Genomic DNA, 22,734 nt, shown 5'->3' with positions numbered 1-22,734 from the left:
CAATCGACCACCATAATGGCGGAGTGTGCCAACCATTAATCGCCCAGGAGCTGTGGTTTGTGGTTAACTGCAGCCTAATTAATCGGAATCCAGGTGGCCTCGTTCGTATATTCCAATTAGACGAACGAGGACAGTACTAAATATACAAAAGAACTGTCGAACGCTGACCACCCGTACCCGGCGTGTGTTCTCAATTAAGTGGTGGTTTCTGCGTTTAACCGCAAGCTAAGTACCTAACCCCAGGTGGTCGCCGTTCGCATACCGAACACGAGGCGGCAGCCATCTTGTTGCCAGCGAGGGTTCAGCAGTACTTGGTAGTAAAATCTCCGGAACTGTAATCGGCAATGGAACTGCACGAATCCCGCTAAGAGGCCGGTTGTCCCATCCGTTCGGTCCAAGATTGTATGAACATACTTATATATCAGAACTCTGGCACATCGTTCGTGAGATCTGAGCGCGATTCATACATCTTGTGCGCTCAGATCTGAGCTATCTAGCAAATGGTCGCATGAACTATTTTCATTTTAAAATATTAAAGTTATATATTTTTATGTTATTTTCTTGTGGGTGTAAAATGTGGTATTTCCATGTCCTTGGAGATAATTAGGTCATTGTAACCGTTAAGGCCAATTATCTCCAAGCTAGGCGGGGACATTTTCAAATGTTGCACTGTGTTTCCATTGGATAAACTATGTCATTGTCCTGTGTACCATCAGGTCCAGAGGGGGCTGTCCCTTGGTCTGAAAGTTGCATAAATTGTCCCGCCTGTGTGCCATTAAAGCCAGTTCGTGTTACCCTCAAATTGCAGCCTGTAGTGTGTGTGTGTGTGTGTGTATGTATGTATGTAAGGGGTGCTGGGGATGTGAGCGGGAATGTGTGTGAGGGTGGCAGTGTGTGAAGGTTGTCATGTGCGAGGGGGGCAGTGAGTGTGAAGGGTGCTGTGTGTGTGAGGGGGTAGCTTGTGTGTGTGGGGCAGTCTGTGAGGGCAGCATGTGTGTGAGGGCTGTGTGTGTGTAAGAGGTGCAGTGTGGAGGGTGCAGTGTGTGTGAAGGGGTGCAGTGTTTGTGTAAGTGAGCGGTGCTGTGTGTGTGTGATGGGTGCTGTGTGTGTGTGATGGGTTGCTGTGCGTGTGTGAAGGGCGGTGTGTATGTTAGGGATGCTGTGTATGTGAGGGGGGCTGTGAGGGTGGCAGTGTGTGAAGGTTGTCGTGTGTGAGGGGGGCAGTGAGTGTGAAGGGTGCTGTGTGGGGGGAAGTCTGTGAGAGGGCAGCATGTGTGTGAGGGCACTGTGTGTGTCTGTGTGTGTGTAGGGTTCAGTGAGTTTGTTAGATGTGGTGTGTGTGTGTGTGTGTGTGTGAGGGGTGCTGTTTGAGTGAGGGGGGCAGTCTGTGTACGGAGGCAGTTTGTGTGTGTGTGTGTGTGTGTGTGTGTGTGAGGGGTGCATATGGTCTACACTGTGTGTTGGTGGGTGAGATGTGAAAATCTATCTTAATGTTTCCCCCTCCTTTCTTCTTACCATTTACCAATGAGGGGAGGAGGAGGCATAATGCTGCAAGCCCTGGCGGTCCAGTGCTTTAGCCTGCAACTCCTCCGGCTTTTGACTGACTCTCCTTTCCTCCTGCGAGCACAGCCAGGTCCGTCTTTAATTTTGATTGGACCCTGGGCAAGCATTTACTTGGGCCCCCTGACTACATACACACAAATACACTACCTGACACACATGCAGATACACACTGACCGCATATAGATACACACCAGAACATACAAATACACACAGACTACATATAGATAAACTGACACACACACAGATACAAACACTGACATAATGCAGATACAAAGGTACACACACTGACTACATATGGATACACCAACACACACACACTGACACACATACAGACACACAGATACACAACCTGACACACATGCAGATATACAGATACAAACACTGACACATACAGATACACACTGACTATATACAGATACACACACAAACACAAACGGACAACATACAGATACAGAGACACATTCTGACAGATGTACTGACACAGAGACACACACAGACAGCCATACTGAAACACACAGACATACAGAACCACATGGACACTGACAGACTCACACATAGACATACTGACACAATGACAGACATTCTGGCACACATACACACAGAAAGCCATACTGAAACACACATACACACAGACACTGACAGACATACACACATACAGACATTTTGACACTCACAGACAGCCATACTGAAACACACAGTTTCTTACCTTTTCCTGGAGGGTGGTTTCCCTGGGGTCCAGTGGGCTGGCTGGGGTGGCTGGGAGTCAAGCTCTCCCGGCCTGACCCCCTCCTGAACAGCTCTTTCCTCTTGTTTCTGTGGGAGGAAGTGACGTGCGGCTGTCACTTCCTCCCAGTGCTGCCGAAAAGCAAGGGCCCGGTCGCGCTGCTAAAGCGCCACAGCGACCGACCGGGCCCCTGCTGACACAGGCCCACCGGGTGGCCCTAAGTGCATGGGCCACCCGATGGGCCCCCATAGTTTACGGGCAGAGGGCAAACGGAGCAGCTGTCTTGGGCCCCCCAGCAGGGACAGGGCCCGGGGCAGCTGCCCCGTTTGCCCTGCGTTAAAGACGGCCCTGAGCACAGCACTGTATTGGAGCGTTGCTATAGTAACATGCAGCAACGCTCCGACCAGCCTGCTCGCGGAGGAACACAGACCTTCTCTATGCTGGAACTAAGGCTTTGGTGGGCAGGCAGGGGAGATGAAAGGATCTTCCCTGACGGCCTTGGCCCATGGCCATTGAGGCCCACCAGGCATTTTCTGTGGAACCCACCACCACCAACCTGAAAACCCAAACCGCCAGGCTGACTACCCCTGCTCTAACAGGTTTCTTTATTACAGTGTGATTTCAAGGTCAGTACAAAGTGGATTTCAAATTTAAGGTCAAGCTAGATGAATCGGAAATTTCTCTAAGTCAGCTATGCTTTTAGTTCAGTTACTTTGGCCTTACATTTACAATTCACTTTGAATTCACTTGGAATGCTCACCTTAGTGAATAAACCTGTAAGTGAAAGATCCACATTAATCACAGACATTCTCCACACCATGAGTTGCAGTCTATTATAATTGCAGTACTCTAAGCATAAGTAGGCATGTTACATAAGTGAAAAAAATTAAATGACAAGTTTTAGAGATGTATTAGAGTAAATGTCCTTGACATACTGACATAGCAACACAGTTGCTGTTCACATGGCCTGCACAAGATAAAACCAATTGTCAAACTACAGAATAATAAAAACAGAAAGAACTTGGCTTTAGGATTCTTCACTGAGCATCTGTGCACTGGTCCAATTTATTTACAGATTGTAGCTTGCCGAATTCTGAAGCAATCGCTGCTTGTGTACAGGTGTAACAATGATGATTTTATTTTAAAGGGACTCTATAGGCATCAAAATGACTTTCGCTTAAGGAAGGAGTCTCACTCAATTCTCTGCCACTTAAGAGTTAAGTCACTTTTGTTTTTGTCTATGCAGAAACACCTCCCCAGGCTGTGATTGTGACAACTAAGGAGATATAATAGGCACCAAAACAACTTAAGCTTAAAGGGACCCTATAGTCACCAAACCAACGTTAGCTTAATGAAGCAGTTTTGGTATATAGATCATGCCTCTAACATTTCTCTTCTGTTTGTGTAAATTGAGCTTAAATATTAGATCTCTCTTTGCATGAAGTGTTTGGGAAAGTTGTGTGTAAGTCACATGCAGGGAGGTGTGACATGCAGGACTGCATAAACAAAGTGATTTAATTGAACAGTGAGACAGCAAGGGCATGATCTATACACCAACACCACTCCATTAAGCTAACATTTTGTATCCAGCAGGCTTGTTGTTTGACTGAATATTTTTCCAAATGAACAATTTACACATAAAAAATGGCATATTATGTGTTTGAGAGATTCACTTTCATAGCCAACAAAGTGATGGCAAACACTCGGCAAACCAACTGTTGCAGACAATGTTTCCAATGATATTTAGCCACTAAATGGCTTGCTAAGCATCATGGGAAGCTTAGTCCACAGCAGCTGAAGTGCCAATTTATAGCTATGTCTATTAAAAAGTTACATTACGCATTCATCATTTTCCTAAACATTATAGCGAACACACTGTATGTGCATGGTCATCCTTGAAAATTTCTTTAAGGTAGGTTCAACAATGTATCATGCAAGAAACAGTATGTTAACATTGTAGACAAAGTAAACATAAGTATGGCTATAAATACGGACAAAACATTTAGGACACGCTCAGTCAATCAATGGCACCCAGCATTTCTCAATGATTCACTTTTCTGCTCAGCATGGGGTCAGGGCAGAGAACGGACAGAAGAGCACAGACAGAAACCTGGGGAGCATAATAAGGTGTTAACATATTTTGAATGGTTTAAAGCCCAACACGAAAAAAAAACCTTTAAGCTGCAACATGTGTCATATGAGGAGGAGAACTGTCAGAAAAGTAATTTGGAAATAAAATAACACACTTTTTTGTTGCATATTTATCCCTACATAGGAAGGTTTTCCATGTAAAACAAGGTAGTGAGACAGGTATATATATGCATTAAGTAAAATACAGATTGCAGCCAAGGAGGAGGGCACTAGCTTTTCTTTGATGTCTCTCATATTCTTACTTATAAACCACATTTTCGCCAATGCTCTTGTTATTACGATGCATATTATTCACATTTTTTTAGACTGTAAGCTCACAAGTGTAAAAGTGCTGTAAATGTTAGGTGAAATAACACTGGCAGGGTTCCTAATAAGAACTGTTAAATAAATAAGCAGTGAAATTGGTCTGTAGGGGAGAGGAGCTCCAGGTCAAGACCTGGTTTTACTAGAAGTGCTATGCTTGATTGGTTAAAGCATTTCAGGGGGGGGCTTTTTTTTTTAGAATGTTATTGTAGAGTAAAACTATGTGGGATGTGATAACAGGAGACAGCAATAATATTGTGCTCCTAAACCATCTAGACCTGGGGATTTTCTGATGACAACGCGGGAGATGGTATTGATGGTAACCAGGTCCTCCCACTACTGCAGTGTAAGTTTAGGCATTCCAGGCAAACAAAAGTCCCCAGACACATGGTCCTGCTCTATAACAATCATCAAACATGGTACTAAAATAGTTGGGAGATCTCACTAGAATCAGGGCCAGAACAGCCATATGTGGCTTTCAAATACAATTATTTATATAGTGCCAACATATACTGCTGCTCTGTGCAAAATATAAACAAGACAAGCATGTAATTTTAACAAAACACACTTGATATATGGGTACAGTCTGTGAAGAGGGCCCTTCCCAAATGATCTCAAGCTTAATCTACGTATCATGGTTTGAGGTAACAGTTTGTTCCTAATTGCAAAACATACGACAAAGGGGAGAGTGTCCTATTTTTAAAATATAACTTTTAATAGTTCAGTTAAGATTGTTAAATTAACAAGGATAGAATATCCGGTTATCAAAAATATATAAATAAATATTTAATACCAATGTACTAAGATTAACTGTTTAGTAGATAAGTCCCAGAAATTATTCTAAATCCTTTTCAAATTAGCTCAAAAACGAAAATTAAATAAATATGCAACCAGGATCCATCTATTGTTGAGTTTTATATATGAGATCCTGGAAGTACTGATGCTGTGTTTGAAAGGGAATAACCTGGGAATAACTCTATTTATGTTAAAATATATCAGAATTGTTGGATTGTGATTTCTTTTTTAATTGTTAGTGATTGAAATGGTCATGGTGCTTAAAGTCTTGATGTGCAGTTTTTCACAATGAAACGCTACACATAACGAGTTTAACCCATTTGCTGTCTCAGGTGTAACTCCACCTCAGCGTCATCACCCAGCCGGGAACATGAGGTCAGGGCTGGCTAATGTCAGTTATGTGCAAATTTCAAAATGTAGGCACTGAACATTGGCTAAGGGTGCTCAGCTGGCACTCTCAGCCATTGTATGAGCAGCAGGATCAACGTATAGCTTCTATAACTTTGCATAAGCTAGTTGTCGTAGCCAGCTTACAGAAAAGATCCAGCGCCTGACAGGAACAGATAAGAGGACAAACCATTGTCATACAGTTTGCCTCATTACTGGGAATCGACACAAGGATACTCCTAACATTAAAACCACTATAGAGGGGTGTAGTGGATATGATGGTTGGAGTAACCATTTAACAGCTCATGGGCAGCCATAAATGTGTACAATGATAGACTGTAATGTACCCCTATGGCTGCAGTGGTGTATTCTGGTTTTGTGCAGCACAAAACTCAGGCACCCCCCTCCCCTCTAAATTTATCTTCCTGACAGACGCACGCCCTCACTGATGCATGCACTGACATACACTCACTTACAGTTACACAGTCATTGTCACACACACTGTTTTACCAACACATACACTGAAACATACACATTCACAGACATACGCACTCACTCACTCACAGTTGCACTAACTCACATTCACTGACAGACATGCATTCACCGACAGACACATACACACTCACTGACAAGACACACATGCACTCTCACTGACAGAAATGCATACACACTCACTGACAGATGCACCCTCACTCAGTGTCAGACACACCCCCACTGGGACACACATATACTCACTGACAGATACACACTGACAAACACACATATACAACACTCACTGACAGACATACATACACTCAGTGTCAGACACACACATTGGCTGACAGACACACATACACTAGCTGACAGAAACATTCACTGACAGACACATACTCTCAGTGACAGACAAGCATACACACACTGACAGACATGGATACACATGCTGAAACACGCATACACACACTGACAGATACACACACACTGACAGATACACACACACTGACAAATACACACTCACTGACAAAAACATATACATTCTCAGTGACAGACTGTCAGGATCGGGACAGGGATCCAACACGCAAAGTACAAACAGGTACAGGGTACGTATACCGGTCCTTAGAATGGCCGGGCTAACGTACAGAGAGTATAGAGAATGGTCAGAGACAAGCCGAGGTCGAGGGAACGAGAAGACAGGTAAGCGAGGAACAAGCCGGGTCAAGGATAACGGAGGTAAACAGAGTAAGGAAACAAGCCGGGTCGAAACCAAAAGGATAACTGAGAAACACCAGAGCACTGTGTGACTAGACAGGCTAGAACCACGACAGGGCAATGAGCAACAGGGCGAAGTATGTTTAAATACCCTGGCTAGAGAGGATAGACACGCCTCCGACGAAACCTGATTAGTCTGTCTCGGACTGAGTGACAGGTCGTTCCGGATTGGCGTGATGACGTCGGCCTCCGGGCACCATGCTACAAAAGGAAGAGACTCCCTCGCGGCCGGCGTTTGTGTGACCGGGTCGACCGCGAGGAACAGAGGAAACATGGCGTCCGGACGGATGAACGTCTAAGTCTCTACCTCTCTCGGAGGTAGAGACTTCAGGTACCCTGACAGTACCCCCCCCCTCAGATACGCCCACCGGGCGGAAAGAACCGGGACGAGATGGAAAGCGAGAGTGATACGCCCTGCGGAGACGAGGAGCATGAACATCCTCCTGAGGTACCCAACTCCTCTCCTCAGGACCGTATCCCTTCCAATCGACCAGATATTGTACTTTCCCCCGGGAGATACGAGAATCAATAATAGAGTTAACCTCATACTCCTCCTGACCCTCCACCTGAACAGGGCAAGGAGGGGCTGTTGTGGAGGAGAACCTGTTACAAATAAGAGGTTTCAGCAACGACACATGAAACGAGTTAGGGATGCGTAAGGTATCAGGAAGAGCTAGACGATACGCAACTGGATTGATACGAGACAACACCCTGTAAGGTCCAATATAACGGGGAGCGAACTTCATGGAGGGCACCTTTAAACGGATGTTCCTCGTGCTCAACCATACCCTATCACCCGGAACAAAGAGCGGAGCCGCCCTTCTACGTTTATCAGCATGTTTCTTAACCAGCATAGAATTGTGCGTAAGGATTTGCCGAGTTTGATCCCACAACTTCCTCAAATTAGCAACATGAACATCAACCGATGGCACCCCCTGGGAAGGAGAAGCCGAAGGAAGAATAGACGGGTGAAAGCCATAATTCATGAAGAAGGGGCTTGAATGAGTAGAATCGCAAACGAGATTGTTGTGTGCAAACTCTGCCCAAGGAATCAAACCGACCCAATCATCCTGGTGTTCGGAAACAAAACATCGCAAATATTGTTCAATTTTCTGGTTGGTACGTTCAGCAGCTCCATTAGACTGAGGGTGATAGGCAGAAGAAAAGTTCAATTTGATACCAAGTTGCGAACAGAAGGACCTCCAAAAACGGGAAATAAATTGGGAACCTCTGTCAGACACAATTTGAGAGGGTATCCCATGTAGGCGAAAAATCTCCCTAGCGAATATCTCGGCCAATTCGGGAGAAGATGGAAGTTTAGGCAGAGGAATGAAGTGTGCCATCTTAGTGAATCTGTCAACCACGGTGAGGATAACAGTCTGTTTTTTAGAGATAGGTAGATCGACAATAAAGTCCATGGCCAAGCAGGACCACGGCTTCTCTGGAACTTCTAAGGGGTGCAGGAATCCACAAGGAAGCGTATGAGGTTGTTTGGTCTTAGTACAAACCTCACATGCAGCGATGAAATCTTTAGTATCCCTACGTAAAGCAGGCCACCAGAAATCCTTAGAGATCAACGCAAAAGTCTTGCGAATACCAGGATGTCCCGCCATCTTGCTGTTATGGAAACACTGCAACAGTTCCAGTTGAAGAGCAGGAGGAACGAAATGTCGACCCACAGGAGTCTGTCTAGGTGCTAAATGTTGTAGCTTAACGATCTCGGCCAGTAACGGAGAATGAATCCTGAGATTCGTATTAGCAAGAATATTGCATTTCGGAACTATAGAGGAAAGGACCGGCTCAGGTACAGTAGAAGGTTCATACTGGCGAGATAAGGCATCGGCTTTAGAATTTTTTGAACCAGGTCTATAAGTCAGCACATAGTTGAAGTGAGTCAGGAATAAGGACCAACGAGCCTGCCTAGAGGACAGGCGCTTAGCCTCCCCAATGTAGGACAAGTTCTTGTGGTCCGTCAGGATAGTAATAGGGTGTAAGGTTCCCTCTAATAAATGTCTCCATTCCTTTAAGGCTTTAATGACTGCTAAGAGTTCTCTGTCGCCGATGTCATATCTGCTCTCAGGACCCGAAAGTTTCTTAGAAAAAAAACCACATGGGTGCAATGGTTTATCTACCCCCAATCTTTGTGACAGAACCGCCCCTACTCCTGTCTCAGAGGCATCGACCTCGAGCAGGAACGGTAAGGTCGTATCCGGATGGACTAGTATTGGAGCAGAAGCAAAAAGTTCTTTGAGACTCTTGAAAGCAGCTAGAGCATCAGTAGACCATGTCTTAGTATCCGCCCCTTGTTTGGTCATATTGGTGATGGGCGCAATAATAGACGAGTAGCCCTTAATGAAGCGTCTATAATAATTAGAGAAGCCAATAAATCTCTGAATAGCTTTAAGTCCCTGAGGCAATGGCCAATCTAAAATAGACTGGAGTTTGTCAGGATCCATCTTAAAGCCCTCCCCAGAAATCACGTATCCAAGAAAGTCTATCTGGGTCTGGTCAAAACTGCATTTCTCAAGTTTACAGTACAAACCATGTTGTAAAAGTTTGTGTAATACCTGTCTGACTTGTCGATGGTGGGTCTCAATCTCTTTAGAGTGTATGAGTATGTCATCCAGGTAGACAATAACACAATCATGTTGAAATTCCCTAAGAACTTCGTTAATCAAATCTTGGAAAACTGCAGGTGCGTTACAGAGACCAAAAGGCATGACCGTATACTCATAATGACCATAGCGGGTATTAAACGCTGTCTTCCACTCATGGCCTTGCTGAATTCTCACCAAGTTGTACGCCCCTCTGAGGTCCAACTTGGTGAAAATCTTAGAGCCCTTTAACCGATCAAAGAGTTCTGTAATCAAGGGGATAGGATAGGCATTCCTGATGGTTATTTTATTCAACCCTCGATAATCGATACAAGGTCTGAGTGACCCATCCTTCTTCTTAACAAAAAAGAACCCAGCCCCGGCAGGAGATGAGGATCTCCTGATAAATCCCTTGTCTAAATTCTCCTGAATATACTCCTCTAAAACAGCATTCTCTTTAGTGGATAGAGGATATACATTGCCCCTAGGAGGCATGGTACCAGGTAATAGGTTAATTTTACAATCAAAGGACCTGTGTGGAGGTAGAGTATCAGCGTTCTTTTTATCGAATACTGCCTTTAAGTCCATGTACAAAGGAGGTATCTGTCTCTCTTTAGGCTGGGTAGTAGTGTCAGGTGTGTAAATTACAGCCAAAGGGGATACCTTCCGTAAACACCTCTCCTGACAACCCTGACCCCACGAGAGTATCTCCCCTAACTCCCAATCGATAGTAGGGTTATGTCTCTTTAACCATGGATACCCCAGGACTATGGGAACGGAAGGGGACGAAATAAGCATAAGAGATATACTCTCCTCGTGTAAGATACCAACAGACAGGCTCATGGATATAGTCTCACGAGTAATAACAGGCTCGAGTAGTGGTCTACCATCAATGGCCTCAACGGCCAAGGGGGTCTCTCTTAACTGGGAAGGAATAGTGTGCTTAGTGGCAAAGGCTTGATCGATAAAATTCTCAGCAGCGCCGGAATCTATCAATGCCACGGTCTTAAGTACTTCCTTCTTCCATGTTAAAGAAACTGGTAGTAAAAGCCTGTGATTTTTGTAATTATGCGTAGAGGACAAAATAGAAACACCCAAGGCCTGTCCTCTAGAGAAACTTAGGTGCGGGCGTTTCCCGAGCGAACAGGACAATTCAGGCGTAAATGACCTCTGACACCACAATACATACACAATCCCTCCCTTCTCCTGTACAGTCTCTCCTCTTCTGAGAGATGAGTATTGCCTATCTGCATAGGTTCAGGAATTAGTGAGGTATTGGACTCAGGACTTAGAAATGCAGGTGCTAATTTAAAGGCAGGTCTTAGGTTCCTCTCTCGAGTGTTCTGTCTTTCTCTTATACGTTCATCAATACGAGAAATGAACGAAATTAAGTCCTCTAAATTCTCTGGTAGCTCCCTAGTAGCAATTTCGTCAAGGATAACATCTGATAACCCGTTCAAGAATACATCCATATAAGCCTGTTCATTCCACTTAACTTCTGACGCCAGAGACCTGAACTCTAGTGCATAATCCACTAATGTTCGGTTCTCCTGTCTCAGGCGCAACAGTAATCTGGCTGCATTGACCTTTCTACCAGGGGGGTCAAAAGTTCTTCTAAAAGCAGCTACAAAGGCAGTATAATTGTATACCAACGGGTTATCGTTCTCCCATAATGGGTTAGCCCATCTCAGAGCTTTCTCAATGAGTAAGGTGATAATAAACCCAACCTTTGCCCTATCGGTAGGATAGGAGCGAGGTTGCAATTCAAAGTGAATGCTGATCTGGTTTAAAAAACCACGACACTTCTCAGGTGACCCACCATAACGTACAGGTGGAGTAACACGGGAAGAGGCACCTACAGTAGCTACCTCTAGGCCTGAACCTACAGAGAAAATAGGAGTAGGACGCGTCTCCTCTGGAGGATTATTAGCACGAGACAACAATGCCTGTAGTGCTAAGGCCATTTGGTCCATTCTGTGTTCCATGGCGTCAAACCTGGAATCAGAGGAACCAACCTGACTGTTTGTACCTGCAGGATCCATTGGCCCTGTCGTAATGTCAGGATCGGGACAGGGATCCAACACGCAAAGTACAAACAGGTACAGGGTACGTATACCGGTCCTTAGAATGGCCGGGCTAACGTACAGAGAGTATAGAGAATGGTCAGAGACAAGCCGAGGTCGAGGGAACGAGAAGACAGGTAAGCGAGGAACAAGCCGGGTCAAGGATAACGGAGGTAAACAGAGTAAGGAAACAAGCCGGGTCGAAACCAAAAGGATAACTGAGAAACACCAGAGCACTGTGTGACTAGACAGGCTAGAACCACGACAGGGCAATGAGCAACAGGGCGAAGTATGTTTAAATACCCTGGCTAGAGAGGATAGACACGCCTCCGACGAAACCTGATTAGTCTGTCTCGGACTGAGTGACAGGTCGTTCCGGATTGGCGTGATGACGTCGGCCTCCGGGCACCATGCTACAAAAGGAAGAGACTCCCTCGCGGCCGGCGTTTGTGTGACCGGGTCGACCGCGAGGAACAGAGGAAACATGGCGTCCGGACGGATGAACGTCTAAGTCTCTACCTCTCTCGGAGGTAGAGACTTCAGGTACCCTGACACAGACACACACACACGCTAACACACTCACTAACAGACACACTAACACACTCACAGACACATGCTAACACTCTCACTAACAGACACACACTAACACACTCACTAACAGACACACACACTCACTAACAGACACACACTCACAATTAATTTTTTTTCTTTTTTTTAATTCAATCCACCCAGCCTCCCTACCTTTGGGAGTGCTGGAGTGGATTCTTCCCTGGGGTCCAGTGGGGTTGCTGCTGGCTGGGCTGGCAGGCACGCGGGGAGGTGGTCGGGCGGGAGGTCAGGCAGGCTCATATTGGAGGCAGCGAGGGAGCTCTGATTTCCCTGTTCAGCTCCCTTGCGCGCCCTTTTAGTGATGCCGGAGCCGGAGAGACTAATTATTCCGGCTCCGGCATCACTGCGGTGCGCACGAGGGAGCTAAACAGGGGAGAGCTCAGGGGACAGTGCTCCCTCGCGCACCCTGGAACATCAGCGCATGCCAGCCTCGGGGTTTCTTAGGTGGCCAGCTGGCCAGCTCCTGGGCCCCCAAGGACAAGAGGCTGGCAAGGCATTTGCCTGGTGATGGTGCACAGCTTTTTTGATGCCCCCCTGAAAGTGCTGCCCAAGGCAAATGCCTTGTCAGCCTCGTGGTAAATACAATTCTGCCCCTATGTGTATAATATATAGTATGTCCTAACTCGTCAGGAGACTCACAGGCGTTGCTACAAAGATCCATAGCAAAAATAATATAAATATTTTAAGTAATGGGCACTAGCTAATAGCTTCCAAGTCTCTCCATGACCTCTCCATTAGGTCCCCCCCAAGGCCATTCCCATAGCAAAGCAAGGCCTCAATGCTTTTCTATTGGGATTTCACTGACACTGGATGTCCGCACACAGAGCCTGATGACGTCCAGAGTCATTTAGAGGACGTCCAGTGTCATTTCCCGAAAGCGCCTCTAGTTGCTATTAGAGGCTGTTTTAGTACTGCAATGTACATATTGCAGTATCTCAAAAATTACAATGTTTACATTGCAGTACTAAGTAAGACAGGGACACTGCACCCAGGCCACTTTAATGAGCTGAAGTAGTCTGGTTGCCTATAATGTCCCTTTAAAATTTATTGTTTAGAAATGTACAGAAAATAAACATCTGAAAAATCAGCTGTGGCAGTCTATGTAGAGGGTGAACTTCAGAAATTCTTCATAAAAACAAAAAAGAAAACCCTTTTTTTTCCTTTAAATTACTGCTTTCAAAACCTTACAATGCCATTTTAGACATTTCACTTGGGATGATTTTACAGTGTCTCCTGTATGTGAAGTAAGTGATTACCCAGCTTAATAGCCCTTGCTCAGCTACACACTAATCTTATTAGCCAGTTCATACACAAGTAATTTAACCCCAGCACTGCCTTAAAAACTCACAGCTGATGAAAATTAGGAATAGCAAAATGTATGACAAACTAAATATTAAAAATTAAGTGTAATACATTCCCTATTAATTTGTTAAATATTCATTAAAATGCTACCGAATCTTACTTTCTTGCTAAATGTTTTTTTTTATTTTCTGAAAAGTGTTGCTTTTGGTGATTTACAAGAGAAAATGTATAAGAATTACAAACATTTGTAAAAGACAGACTGTGCATCATTTGTTTGTTCTTGTTAATATTACCATTCTTAAAAACTTTGATGAATGTGTATTTGATATACTATAATTAGAATAGCATGACCAGTCAGCATATCTAATGCCTGAAATTTCTTCAAAGACTAAAAATGTGGCATGAAAGAGCTTAATAAGAATATGGAAGACTTGGGCTCACAGAAAAGATCCCATGTTTACTCTGTACGAAGCAAGAAAGAGAAGCAGTATATGAATGTTAAATGTCTTTTGAAACAGCACAGTTGTGTGAGAGCTCAGGGGTTTCTAATGTGTTGTGCCATTGTTTTTATAGAGTCAAGCCCACCAGCATGTCCATGTGTATAATATACGACACATCCCTCAAAAGGAACAGTGAATAGAGTAGTCAACATAGCCATTATTAGCTGTAAAAAGGTAATAAGTACCTAGCATGAGTTCTGAAAATACAAGTATAAACATATTTTCTGGTTTTCTGTCTGATCTACATTTAATGGTCTATTCACTAAATGCCCAACTGTGGTAAAATGAACCCCAATTGCAATACTCTGTCAAAAATAGCCAATTAGTGGCAGCTTATTGAGATAATGTTTAGAAGTCATCTATTGTTGCCTAAATTGTGCAATCTGGCTTCTAATACACTACTAATATAATATGGTGAATCAATTTGAAAAAATAAACAGACATAAAGGGGGAGTTTTATGAGTGTCCATTAGAATGTAAGCACGTTTGAGCAGGGCCCTCTACACCCTATGTTGCTGTCCGTTCAACTTGTCTTGTTGCTATTACTTGTCTGTTAGTCCACTTATTGTATCGTGTTGCGAAATTTGTTGGTGCTTTATAAATAATAATAATAATCAGAAAAATGTTTATAGATTTAGAAATCTAGGAAATCTTTAAAGAATCGGCATCTTCCGGAATTTAGTTTGTGATGACTCCACAATCACAGCACTTTTAATAAATCTCACATGTTGTGTGAATACTCATGCACTATTGTAGGAAGCAGACCTGGGAGGAATCTAGACTCAAAGAACAGATGCACATGACACAACTGTATCAGGCAAAAACATAAGCTTATGGCCAGTGCCCCCAACTGATCCATTTGTGCAAATTTGCTTTTAGATAAGGTAACATACATACTCTTCTTGACTTGGCTAAATGATGAGCGTTCAAATCTTCACAAGAACATCAAAGTTAACAAAATGCATGAGCCATTCACTGACATGTCTGATAAGCATAACATCCTTAAAATCAGGCCCATGGTTTGCCATTGCAGTTATGATACAAAACAATGAAAAAAACTAATTTGTAGTCTGCTGGACCACATGGCAACTGAAAATGTTCTGTATATACTGTGTTTATCCTTACATTTCAGTACAGCACCATTTTAAGCAGGAATATTGAACTTTATTCCACAAGAACCATATATTCAGGATAATACACTGCTCACTGATCCACATATAAATGTTCAGTTGCATGTTTGTTGAAGAGGTTCTCTAAGCACCATAACAACTATAGCTAATTGTAGTGGAAACTAATCCACCTCCAAAGTGCTCTTAGTCCATCACTGAAATCTAAAGTTGGATGCTTAATGGATTACTCCAACCCCTTTAAAATGAATCTATTTTTCACTTTGCAATGACCTGTTGGGCATTTGCAATTTCATCCCCACCTGTAAATTAAGAATAAACGTACTTGGAACCCACCTCCGGGTGAAGCTATCCATACTTGTTTCCACACCCACATTGACATCACTGTGTCCCTTTCGAGGTACAATCACATGCTTCTCATAGACAAGCATTTGATTGGACTGTTTCCACAGCTAAAAGCACATGTGCACATTCTGAATTGCGAAGGGGAGGCGCATATGGGGTGGTATTTAAACACATTTTTTTAAAAAAAATGGGCTTCGACTAAACTGAGCGAACACTGAAACTTCCACTTGCTAATTATATCTGTAATTTGAGAATTGATTTTAGGCTGCCCTGAACAGAGGAACAGTTAGTTGAAATGGTCATGGTGCTTGGAGTCTATGTGAAGCATTTCTCAATTAAACGCTGCACATAAAGAGTTAAATCACATTGCTGCCAGAGGTGTAACTCCAACTCGGACAGGGTCTGGACCAGATAGACTAGAGTTCTGGCCTGGATAATGTTAGTCACTCAAGTCTTCCCCTCAGCCCATCAACGAAGGGGGAAAGAGGGGGAATGACATCACTGGAGGAGGATAAAGCTGCAGGGAGAACATAACCTTGGCACAAATTAATAGTTTTAGTTTTTATTCCTTTCTTTCTTTTTTTTCCTTTGGTGGGAGAGGTTTGGGTGGGGGGTGACCATGTGACCATGTCAGTGTTTTTTTTAGTTAGCTTTTAGAAAAACATTGTTTAGTTGGAGTAACTGTGTCTGTATTAGCCAAGTGGTACAACAAATTAGCCAAGTGGTACAACAGAGCGATTAAGTTTTAAGGAGAATACTGGTTTTGTCAAAGCCCTTGAAAATGGACTAAAGAGTTGGTGGATGTGGGGGTTATGATGGTTGGAGAAACCTTTAAATGTCTATACAATTATAGTTCTGTGATCACTAACAATTCCAGAATCATAACTGATTTGCCCTCCAAAACATGACACATAACTAATTTAAACAAATACATTTTCTAATTATTACCTTATGAATTTTATATATACATATATATATATTTACATACACACACGTATATACACACACAGTTCACCTTACACTGGTGTAGTTCATTTTTATTATGGCATTACAGTCTTCTTGGAGCTCAGGTTTCAGGTATATGCATGGGTAGCTCAAACCAATTTAACTAAACTTATGAGACGGCATTGTACTTATAATTACATAATTAAAGATATTTTCCGTGCTTTTATGCACTGTCATTAATAATAATACTGTTAATAATAATGATATAAAAATTTAAACAAAGCATGATCTTGAGTTTCCGATATTTGCTAAAAATCTGCAGCTTTACAAAAGACCAGGCAGTCGCTGAGAACTCTCAATCAATCCTGGACCTCTTATTGTTGTGAAAGGGAGAACTGTTATATGGGATATGTAGTTCAACACTGCTGTAACTGTATCCATTTAAACATATGAATGGAACTACTGGCCAAATTATTGAAACAACTGTGCAATGAGTCTGCTATTTAACTTTTTTTTTTTCAAGAGACATTTATTATATAGATGTATAATGGATATGTTAAAAATGTAAACTGTAAAAAACAAATTTAGATATAATGATACAAAAGTAAAAGCTACTTCTAACCATAAGCCTAAACCTTGCATGCATACCACTTTAATAGAACATTCATAAGATGACTCATGAGCTTGCAATCTACAGATCTAGAGATATTGGGGAGGCATCTGAGTTTATACTATATTAATATATATTGACCCTTTAAATATAAGACATATACATCATTTTTGGGGGTTATTTTTAAACAGAAAACATTCTAACTTCTCTTCTGCATTAGTTAGTCAAACACACTGTGACCTATTTGCCTGGAATAGGACTGACCTAAGACAGTGAGATAAATTACTTTATAAGAACATCCTCTTATACAATCAGAGCACACCACATTCTATGCCCTAGCAGGACAATTTGCACACAGCTCTTTGGGTGGTGGTGTGGGGGATTTTCTCAGGGGTTTTCTTTTGTATGTGAAGACTACAGGTTCTGGCTACCCAGCAGATACTTAGCATGCTTAACAAGTTACCAAGGTTACTGCTAACAATGGAATGCCTGCTGCTTGTGTCCCAAGTACGTACAGAAACTGCACACTGAAAGAACCAAGACTGGGAATAACACTATTTGCAGCAACACATGTTTTGTCTGTCTATGTATACAAGTACTGTACACACAGTTTATGCTCCACAACTCAAATAATAGTTTCAACAACGTGTTGCTTTAAGAAATTCCTAAAAATAATGTCTCACAATAAAATACCCCCTTACCTTAAAGAACTAAGCTCGCTCGAGTTTACAATTTAAAGGGAATTATAGGATGCATGCATATACATTGCGGTCTGTTCTCCTTAGAAAATGTATTTATTTAAAGGGTATAATTTCTTTATCTGCCAATTATTACCAAGTTGATATTTAATCTATTAATTCGATTGAATAAAAGACATACGCCAAAAAACGTTAGTTAAAGAAAGTTAACTTTATAATGCAAAAAACCATGGGTGTGCATTTAGAAAGCTCTGTGTGTTTTCATAATAAAAAGGTTATCTTTCTGAAATTAAATGTTTTTTCCCAGTCCCAGCAGATGTAAAACCAACAACCCATGCCTCGGAATAAAAAGTGACTTTGGACTTCGCCAGCATAAAGTTAACTTATACATGCTCACTTGCATAGTGTATACAGACTTACCTCGTCCAGGGAGGCAGATAACTAGAAGTATAACGGTTCTGTGTAAAATCAGACTGTATTTCCTGAGTTCCATGTTAAGCAGCAGAGGTTCAGGCTTGGAGTAAGGCAATCCGTACTAATGGAAGCAGGGATGTGATGTGTCCGGGGCTAGTTTGAAAGTGCTGTGTGTTGTCATGCACAAAGCGTACTGCACTTTGTTACTAGCACTACTGCTGTGGACAGAGACAGGCCTCTGGGATGCCCTTCTGACTCAGAGGATGCTGCTGAAGAGTGGGCTGGATCACATGGAAGGGACTAAGGGAGAGACGTGTGTGCACTGCACAGGTTGTTCAGAGTTCCAGAAGAGAAAGTGAAATTCTCTTGATATGGTCTACAAACAATGTCAGTTCTGCGTTTAGTATATTTTTTGTACATAAAAGGGTTTGGGTTTATATCATATCAAAAGATACACACTTGTTTTTTTTAAGAAAATATGTTTTTATATGAAAATAAGCGATACAGAAAATGCACAACTTGACACGATAATGACATTACCTAACAGTGCTATATTAATTGTATGTAATGCATTTTGCTTTTTCTTAATGGATTTACAGTAAAAAGACACACTAAATCACCATACATTAGATATATCGTTAGTGGTGCCATCTCATCAATATAAAATATACCTATTTAAATAAGGATGCACATCAATATCAAATATACCTATTTAAATAAGGTCCCTTGAAAAATACATTAATGGATGTAGATCTTTAGATTGTAAGCTCACGGGCAGGGCCCTCTACCTGTTGTATCGGTCTGTTCTTATTGTGTTTGTCTTTTTCCCCAATTGTACAGCTTTGCGGAATTTGCTGGCACTTTATAAATGCCAGTAATAATAATAATAATAATAATAATAATAATAGATTGGGGTAGAAGGTTAAGAACATGTAGGCTGGTGGGCTGTTTGCATATGCTGCAATGGAGATTTTGTAAGCCTTTTCACTATATATATATATATATATATGTCTTTTGATTTTGTATTCTTATATTTTGTAGAAAAAACGTTAGTACCTATATTGTATATTGGTGTGCATTCTTATTTAGATAAGTAACAGAATGATACAAGATATAAAGGGAAGTGAGAAACCAATCTCAAGTCCGAGGTTATGAAGATATACTGTGTGTTGACATTTAAATAAAGAAGTTATGCAGTTATGCAATGCCCATCACTAGTCACTGTTTAATAGCAGACCACATGGAGGTGTCTCATTCTCTTTTTTGAAGCCAGAAAGACCATCTCAAAGAATACGTCTTGATATTGAAGGGTTGTTTTAAAGCTACAGGATACAGTTTCAGCATGGCTCAGCATTACTGTGCTCCTCTGCACCATGAAGACATGGCTTGACAAGTTTGGAACTCAATTGACCTGCACAGAACCCTGACCTCAACCCCACTTAATGTCTTTGGGATAAATGGAGTGCAAACTGTGAGCCAGAATTTCTTATCCATCATTAGTTCCTGACCTCTCACATTGCTCTTTTGACTGAATAGCCTCAAATTCACATAGAAACAATCCAAAATCACGTGGAAAGTGGTCAGGTGTCTACATACTTTTAGCCATATATAGTGATGTCCCTATCTGTTCGCTGGCGAATAGTTCCTGGCGAACATCACTTGTTCGCATTCGCCACGGATGGCGAACACACGCGCTGTTCGGTCCGCCCCCTATTCATCATCATTGAGTAAACTTTGACCCTGTACCTCACAGTCAGCAGACACATTCCAGTCAATCAGCAGCAGACCCTCCCTCCCAGACCCTCCCACCTCCTGGACAGCATCCATTTTACATTCATTGTGAAGCTGCATTCTTAGTGAGAGGAGGGACAGTGTAGCTGCTGCTGATTTGATAGGGAAATTGATAGCTAGGCTAGTGTATTCAGTGTCCATTACAGTCCTAAAAGACTCATCTGATCTCTGCTGTAAGGACAGCACCCCAAAAAGCCCTTTTTAGGGCTAAAACATCAGTCTGCTTTTTTTTTTATTCTGTGTGATGTAATTGCAGTTGCCTGCCTGCCAGCCTGTGTGTCAGGCTCACAGCATATACTGTGCCCACTTGCCCAGTGCCACCACTCACTCACTGGTGTCACAATAGCTTGCATTTAAAAAAAACAAAACTTTTTTGACTGTAATATAATAACAGTCAGTTTCCTTCACGAGTGTGCGTTTCAGGGCCTGCCAGGGCACATTGTCACACCAGTGCCACTCATATCTGTTGTCACAGTAGCTTGCACGCATAGTACCACTAATCGAAAAAAAAATGACAGGCAGAGGCAGGCCACCCCGCAGGGGCCGTCGTGGTGCTGTGATTCCCTTTGGCCCTAGAATAATGCCCAGTTTTCAGAGGCCACGTACCGTGAACTTGAAAAGTTCTGAGGACATAGTTGACTGGCTAATACAGGACACCCAATCTTCTACAGCTTCCGCTCGGAACCTTGACGCACCATCCTCCTCCAGCTTAGCTTCGGGCACCTCTCAAGTTACCACTCGCCCGCCTGCCGCCACCACCAACACTAGCACCACAGCCGCTTCACTTGATCTGTCAGAGGAGTTATTTACACATCAGTTGGAAGAAATGAGTGATGCGCAACCATTATTGCCAGAGGATGTAGATAACAGGGATATGTCTCAGTCAGGCAGCATTACACACGTACGGTGTGATGATGATGATGTTGTACCCGCTGCTGCTTCCTTTGCTGAGTTGTCAGTACAAGTGAAGCGGTTGATGATGACGATGCATCCGTGGATGTCACATGGGTGCCTGCTAGAAGAGAAGAAGAACAGGGGGAAAGTTCAGATGGGGAGACAGAGAGGAGGAGGAGGAGACGAGTTGGAAGCAGGGGGAGGTCGTCGCAAGGAGCTAGTGGCACAGTCAGACAGCATGCATCGGCACCCGGGGTTAGCCAGACAGCACGCCAATCAATGCATGCTGTTGCCACCACCAGAATGCCGTCATTGCAGAGATCAGCAGTGTGGCATTTTTTTTGTGTGTCTGCCTCTGACAACAGCGATGCCATTTGCAACCTGTGCCAAAAGAAACTGAGTCATGGGAAGTCCAACACCCACCTAGGTACAACTGCTTTGCGAAGGCACATGATCGCACATCACAAACGCCTATGGGATCAACACATGAGTACAAGCAGCACACAAACTCAAAGCCGCCATCCTCCTCCTGGTCCAGCATCTTCAGCCACGTTAACCACTGCTGTCCTCCTTGCCCCCTCTCAACCATCCGCCCCTCCGTCTCTCGCGTTGAGCAGTTCCTGCTCATCTGCCCACAGTCAGGTGTCTGTCAAGAACATGTTTGAGCGTAAGAAGCCAATGTCACAAAGTCACCCCCTTGCCCGGCGTCTGACAGCTGGCTTGACTGAACTCTTAGCCCGCCAGCTTTTACCATACAAGCTGGTGGAGTCTGAGGCGTTCAAAAAATTTGTAGCTATTGGGACACCGCAGTGGAAGGTACCCGGCCGAAATTTCTTTGCACAAAAGGCAATCCCCAACCTGTACTCGATTGTGCAAAAGGAAGTAATGGCATGTCTAGCACACAGTGTTGGGGCAAGGGTCCATCTGACCACTGATACCTGGTCTGCAAAGCATGGTCAGGGCAGATATATCACCTACACTGCGCATTGGGTAAACCTGCTGACGGCTGCCAAGCATGGAATGTGTTGGTGTTGGTTGGTGACACCGCCACGACTTTCAGGCAGGCCTGCTGCCACCTCCTTAATCCTCCTACTGCATCCTCTTCCATAACCTCCTCGGCTGAGTCCTCTTCTGCTGCTGCGTCTTGCTACACATCAACGGCACCCCCCCCAGCTCCCCAGGTACTGTTCCACATCCCGGATACGGCAGTGTCACACCGGACCAGTACTCCTGTCCGCCCTGAACGCACAGGTGGATCAGTGGCTGACTCCGTACCAACTGGAGATCGGCAAAGTGGTTTGTGACAACGGAAGAAATTTGTTGGCGGCATTGCATTTGGGCAAGTTGACACATGTGCCGTGCATGGCACATGTGTGTAATCTGATCGTACAATGCTTTGTGCATAAGTACCCAGGCTTACAGGACGTCCTTGAGCAGGCCAGGAAGGTGTGTGGCCATTTCAGGCGTTCCTACACGGCCATGGCGCACTTTTCCGATATCCAGCGGCGAAACAACATGCCAGTGAGGTGCTTGATTTGCGACAGCCCGACACGTTGGAATTCAACACTCCTGATGTTCGACCGCCTGTTCCAACAAGAAAAAGCCGTTAACGAGTATTTGTATGACCGGGGTGCTAGGACAGCCTCTGCGGAGCTGGGAATTTTTTTGCCACGT

The 22,734-nt window shown here is 43.4% G+C and overlaps 1 protein-coding gene across 1 annotated transcript in view; it reads right to left on the bottom strand.

Annotated features, from left to right (window-relative positions):
* The window catches only part of LOC134572988 (protein crumbs homolog 1-like), a 210,699-nt gene extending 192,101 nt beyond the window's left edge, over positions 1-18,598 (bottom strand). The window contains exon 1 of the mRNA XM_063432343.1: positions 18,382-18,598. Within this exon, the coding sequence (XP_063288413.1) occupies positions 18,382-18,454 (73 nt within the window). The 5' untranslated portion in view covers positions 18,455-18,598. The remainder of the gene's footprint in view (positions 1-18,381) is intronic.
* Positions 18,599-22,734: the final 4,136 nt, after the last annotated feature.

Source organism: Pelobates fuscus, chromosome 9 (genome assembly GCF_036172605.1).
Source record: "Pelobates fuscus isolate aPelFus1 chromosome 9, aPelFus1.pri, whole genome shotgun sequence".
Classification (NCBI taxonomy): domain Eukaryota; kingdom Metazoa; phylum Chordata; class Amphibia; order Anura; family Pelobatidae; genus Pelobates; species Pelobates fuscus.
The sequence above is the reverse complement of the archived record's forward strand: the minus strand, read 5'-3'. Positions and strand labels throughout refer to the sequence as shown.